The sequence below is a fragment of the Zonotrichia albicollis genome, chromosome 2 (assembly GCF_047830755.1).
Source record: "Zonotrichia albicollis isolate bZonAlb1 chromosome 2, bZonAlb1.hap1, whole genome shotgun sequence".
Classification (NCBI taxonomy): domain Eukaryota; kingdom Metazoa; phylum Chordata; class Aves; order Passeriformes; family Passerellidae; genus Zonotrichia; species Zonotrichia albicollis.
The window spans coordinates 29,667,619-29,673,822 of record NC_133820.1 but is presented as its reverse complement, the minus strand read 5'-3'; the positions used below and the strand labels follow the sequence as shown (position 1 = coordinate 29,673,822).

Here is a 6,204-nt window from a genome sequence, read left to right as displayed (position 1 = left end):
ATACAGATGAACCTAAAACTGAAGAAAGAACAATAGCTCCTTTTATTTGGTGAGTGCAGGACGAGTAAAAATCCCAACTTCTTTGCAGGAATTGATTTCCACACTGCTGAAAGTCAAGTTCAGCATGTTCAGGTGGAACTTGTGCATCAGCTTTTGCCTGGCGCCTCTCCTCATAGCGGTTGGCACCACCGAGAACCGGGCCCCTTCCTGTCGAGGCCCGCACTGTCGATATTCCCGCAGGGTGATGGGGCCCGGCCCAGCCCCTCTTTGCGGGGAGGGTGCCCGGGCAGGGCGGAGGGCAGCGCCGCACCTCCGGCAGCTCCGCGGGCAGCGGGAGGCGGCGGGAGCGCCCTCAGGGTCTGCCCGCGCCGCGACAGCGCCCCCCAGCGGTAGGAGCGCGCATCGCACCGCGCCGCTCCGCAGCCCCACGCGTGACAAAGGCACTGCGCCGACACTCTCACCCCGCACACCGCAGCCCCACGCGTGACAAACGCACCGCACTGACACCCCCACCCCACACACACCGCACACACCGCAGCCCCACGCGTGACCAACGCACCGCGCTGACACCCCCGCCCCACACACACCGCACACACGGCAGCCCCACGCGTGACAAACACACCGCGCTGACACCCCTGCCCCACACACACCGCACACACACCGCGCACACACCGCAGCCCCGCTGCCACAGGAGCGCTCCGCAGCGCCCCGCAGCTCTCACGCCGCTCTCGGCCCGACCCCCGGCCCGCGGGTCCCGCCCGCCCTCGCGGCAGCCTCGGCCCCGCGCCCCGCGCACGCCCCGCGCTCCCCCCGCGCCCCCCGCATGCGCAGCGCGGGCGCGGAGCTGTCCGAGCGCTGAATCCGGCGCTGCCGCCCCATTCCAGCACAGCCCGCGGCTCCCGCCCGCTCCGCCGTGCCCGCAGCCCCCGCCCGCACACCCCGCCGCCCTCCCCGGCAACGCCGACGCTTCCCTACCCAAAGAGGGGGAAAGCACAGCGACCCGGTAGCCCCACCACCGTTCATAAATACTAATTTTCAGCGAAAGGGGAATAAAACATATCGACAACAGAACTGCTCTCAGCGCTGTTCCCTTTTGCCTGATGCTCCTCGCATAGTTGGGTTTTCTCCTCCTCTCTTTTCCTTTTTTTCCCCCCTTTCTTTCCATTTCTTTTCTTCTTTTTTGCTTGTTTTTTTTCCCCCTCCATCACCAAAAACAAGTCGGGGGAACGACTGTGTCTGATGCCTTTTCTCTTTTCTGCTGACTGCTGGAGATGAGCCTAGGCTTGACCTGACCATGATTCCAAGGACTGGCACTTCTCTTTTACCCCCACTTTGTAGAGATCCAGACCTTCTCTTCCTGATTGTCAAGAAAATTAAATTTTTGCTGAATTTGGAAATCTAGGCAGCAGCAGCTTACTTTTTCCCTGCATCTCTCTGGAATCGTTTCTGGGATATTTCCAAATCATCACAGAAAGCAGGAGGAATGAACCGGCAGCTAGTAAAAATTTTGACAACCTTGTTTGCATTTTTCTTAGAGACAAACCACTTCAGGTAGGTGATACCACTCTGTAATAATATTTGTCAAAAGGTCGTGAGAATCATAACTATAAAGATACTACGTCACAATAACCTAGTTTGTTTGCTGTATTTAAGAGTGTTTTGTGTTCATTCTATATAGACTATCCCTTTTTACACTCAGAGACTCGTTGCTTGGTAACAAACACAAAAAATAATATTCTCAAGTTTGGGTGATCTATTTTCCATTTTCTGATGCAAAGATGTGGGTTTTTTATCACTGTGTATCAGTACAGCTAAGAACATTTTCTTTGGCTTTTCTTCCTAAATGCAAATTCTCTGCTCCTGGCAAAGGTTGTTTAGGAAGTTGGTTTGGTTCCCTCCTCTTCAATATTTGGAAATGATTGTACCAGTTTTGTCAGGGATGTAGTTATTCGAAATTAGAGAACCAGCCCTCTCTGATTTTGGGAAAACCCTGGATCAGACTAGTATTGTGTTCACTTAAAGTCCCAATGTTTCTGATTGTTTTTAACATTTCATGAGCTTTTTCTTCAGCTATTGACTTTTTTTGTGGTGCTAAGCAAACAGGTCAGTCTTATTAACCAGAATTTTGGATGAGATTTATTATTGGACTGTATGCTGCTGTGTATCTGCACGTACAGATGAATCTACACCTGAAAGTGTTGTTCTAAGAGTAATGAGGGATACATATAGAGACAGAGTGAAATTGTTTATATTTGTGACCCTGGCTTCACAATACAACTCATAACTAGTGGGCTCTGAATGAAAACAGAAGTAATTTGCAGATGAATAAGTGTATTGTCTTAATTTTCAAATTTTTATTTTCTTAACTGAATTATTTCATTATTTAAGTTGGATAGATCATCTTCTGTGTATTAAATATTAAAAATATTTGCAATGGTACCCTGTCATTGACAAAAGCAAAAGGAAGCAACCCCCTCCTATAAATGGAACCTGAAAAAAATGTGTGGAATCACACCACGAGAATTTACTATCACCTTGCCTTTTAACAATTCAGGTGAATTGTTTCTCTTGTGTAGTAAGAGAGGATTTGATATTTTCTTCTCCTTTCAGATGACCAGATATTTATCTGATATTTTTATACTTGCATGTAGATGCATGAAAATACCCCAGGAAACACTCCTGAAACTGAGAGGTTCCCTTTGGGCAAATATTTAAACAGAGAGTGTTTAAGAAGTCAGAGTCAGAATTGCTTTTAATTTAGCTCAAAGATAAAGTGGAAACTGACACAATGAAATTGGTTATTTAAGACTTAAGATAATGTTTTATTATTAAATCTGTGCGTCTACACACGAAATATGATAGTTTTCATTCTAGTTCTTTTTCCCTGGGGAACAACCTTGGGGAACTCCCAAACTGTCTTTCTCTGCAATGTATTATGTGTTTGCAATATGCAATGTGCTGTATACACAGCATTTCACACACATGATATCATACCAGAAGTTTTCCCTTAAATAATTGAAACAGATGTGTTCAATGAACTTGCATGTGAATACCACCTGGTGATACTAAATTTTATTATTCAGTGCTCATGGAGTGGGAGTGAAACCCCCCTAAGATCAGTCGTGACTGACTCCAGAACACTTTTTGCCATTCTGGGAAGGAATCTGGACACTCATTAGCATGATTTAAATATTTTTTGGGTATCATCTGTAAAAAACAATTTAAAATTTTTTTTTCCCATCTGTATCTTTCCCAACATTAAGAAATCCAGTATTTTTCAGTGTTGCTTGTTAAGTGTTGTTGGCTCTTGTTTGGAAGTTTAAGACCACCTTAAACCAGTGTTAACATAACATTTTAACAGCATCCATGCGATTAAAACAATGATATAAAATAGGATATCAAAATCATTCTAAGATGTATCTACACATTAAGGTGAAGAGTAAATTGAATCTTCCTAAAGTCTTAAAACTGTAATGATTTATTTTTTAAAGCTAAGGCTTTTTCTGAATGGAAAATTGTGTTCATGCATGATACCTGAAACTTGTCTTTATTTCTACAATAAAATTTTCAGATGAAAGGTAGAGTATGTTGCTCTGTAAAAACATTAATTTCTACCTTCACTGAGTTGAGACAAATTTATTTAGTTATGTAATTTCTCCATGACTTGAATACAATACAAGCTAAATATTAGCTAATGGTGGCTAATAATTTATTTAGGACGACTTTCTGTAAAGAACATGATTCAAGATCTGGGAAATCCCCCTCACAGACCCTGTCTCCTTCAGATTTTTTGGACAAATTGATGGGAAGGACATCGGGGTATGATGCTAGAATCAGACCAAATTTTAAAGGTAAGTTTTCTAAGACTTCTAATTAATTCATTGATAAAGTTTGGGATAAATTATAGGTTTTGAGAGGGTTTTAACCTCTGGGTTTAGAGTATATTTTCAATAACTTCACTTTTCCAGTGTTATAGTGCCATGGAAAACAGCTGATCCATGGAGTGGACTAGGAGACAGAGCAGTGTAGGTAATAAGGGTCCAGAGCTTGAAAACCTCTTTTGATATGACAATAATGTTCAGCTGTCAGAAAATGCTTCTGAAGACTTTACTAATTTAACATAGTGAATAGGATTATGGGCTTCAGACTAAAACCAAATGAGATGACTTGTTCCTGAAATTTTTAAGCCACAAAGACAATATCATTAAAACTTTCATGCTGAGATATTGTCTTCCTTATAGCAGTGTCTGAAGAAAAAAAATCTGTTTTCTTTCAGCTTGAAGAAAGTAAAATCTTCTTCCCCAAGGTAGGGGGGACTCAAGGAATATACACAGAAGATTTTATCCTGCAAATGCTGAATGAATGATAAAAACCAATGGCTCAGGATCCCTATAAAATATAGAAACTGTATTTTGTTTGGTACTTTTATAAAGTCCCCATTTCTTCCAAAATTTGGGCTGAATTGTGAAACGTCACCACCACCATCCCAGCACAAAGAAGGCTGTGTACTGGAAGCTTCTTTTGCTAACATTATTACTCAAACCAAGTTTTTCTTGCTGTAGTCCTGTAAATCCCTATAGAATAGAGAACAGAACATCTTGTGGCTTTCTATGAAAGGAGTTGGGAGAGAAGTTTTCATTACCAATACCTTAGCATTTTGGGAGAGTCCACCAAAATCATCTCCTCTAGGCCAATTTAAAGCTCAGAGTATGGTTTTACTTTGAAAACTGATAGAATGCTTTCTCCCTTAACAAATCTCACGGCAATGTACATTTGCAACTCATATCTATTAGCTCTGGCCATTGAAATGCATTTTTCCTGTATTAAGCCTTTTTAGCAGTACTGTGAAAGTTGATAATGACTGGAAAAAATAATCATTTCTTAGCCAGTGAATGAACTGTAAGGAGAGAAGAAGCTCACATGTCAATGAGAAAAGTGTTTAATTAAATTTAGATCAAAGATTGGTTTCTTCTTTCTGTTCCACATGTGCAAATTACAAGATTTAGAACCAAGTGCCTTTTTTTGACTGCTTCCTATGCCTGAGCAAGGAGCAAACCAGTATGGATTTAAGATCCAAAGGTTTGAAAGCTGACAAATTAAGAAAACCAAGTCAGTGAAGTCTAAAGTCTTAATTTCAGAGTATATTTCAAAGTGTTTATTGAGTTCCTGAACTGGTGTCCGCATCATCTTATAGTAAGCAATATTGCATTAGTCTCTCACATTAATTTTGTGTGTTTGCATGAGTATCAGTGAAATTTTAGAGAATGTAACTAAGGCAGAAGTTGCCTGACTTGAGCACAACATCAATCCTTAAGAACATTTTCCTGCTCTTTAAAGAGGAAAGAGCAGGGGAGCGGGGTGGGGTGTGCACTAAAAAATCATCTCTTGTATCTCAGACAAAAACCAGTAACAACAGCCCCATGTGCATACAGGACTTAGAGACAGCTCTCTTGCTCCCCAGTATGAGTCTACAACCATTTCAGGACAGCACAGGAGGCAGGCTCGTGGCTTTGCTCCCCTGACACTGAGGTGTGTGGGGCAGGTATTGTGTGGTGCGCGCTGAGCTGTTTGACAGACACTTCTCCCCTCTGAATCCTGTATTTTGTTTGCATTCCCAAAGTGAAGTTGCTGCCTGTTGACACATATGAGACCTTACTGGGAAAGCATCTGCCATATTTTGGTTTTTGATTTATTTATTAAGTCACACTCCAGAGCAGGATGGTACTTTGCGGTAGTTTGAGCTGGTAAATAGATCTTCAATTCTTGCTCACAATTTCGTGTCTGTGAGCTCTCCCAGAGCTCTCAGTATTCCGGTGAGGGGCCTGAAAGTTCTCCTTGTTCTTTGCTATGTTCATTTGAATGGTATTTTGGACCTCAGAGTTTAGAACTAGGGAGTTAAGTCATGCAGTTTTGAACTTCAAATCACCAGTCAAAACCTTGCCAGCTAATAACCCTGTTTATTAGTCAATATCCATGTTTTCATTGCCCAAGTCTCAGCAATGGTTCAAAGAAATGGAAAATACTTATTGTTCTATATTACATACTTCTTCCTTTTAAAGAATAAGAACAGCTGCAAAGGAGTCAAAATAAATTTATTTTGCTTGAGTTATTATGATAAAGATTATTTTTTTACTGAGTCTTCACTCTGTCCATAATAAATCGTTCTGGTTTTTAACATTTATATATATGTTTAAGATAATTTTG

The 6,204-nt window shown here is 41.9% G+C and overlaps 1 protein-coding gene across 8 annotated transcripts in view; it reads left to right on the top strand.

The window, feature by feature from the left end:
• Window positions 1-644: 644 nt before the first annotated feature.
• Window positions 645-6,204, top strand: part of GLRA2 (glycine receptor alpha 2) — a 120,573-nt gene continuing 115,013 nt past the window's right edge. For 2 of the 8 annotated variants that reach the window (XM_014270417.3, XM_014270418.3), the window contains exons 1-2: window positions 650-1,551; window positions 3,718-3,851. In XM_014270417.3, coding sequence (XP_014125892.2) covers window positions 1,484-1,551; window positions 3,718-3,851 — 202 coding nt within the window. In that variant the 5' untranslated portion in view covers window positions 650-1,483. Of the gene's footprint in view, window positions 1,552-3,717; window positions 3,852-6,204 lie in introns of those variants that run through there. The other 6 variants (XM_026796293.2, XM_014270419.3, XM_005491783.4 and 3 more) reach the window with 6 other exon arrangements.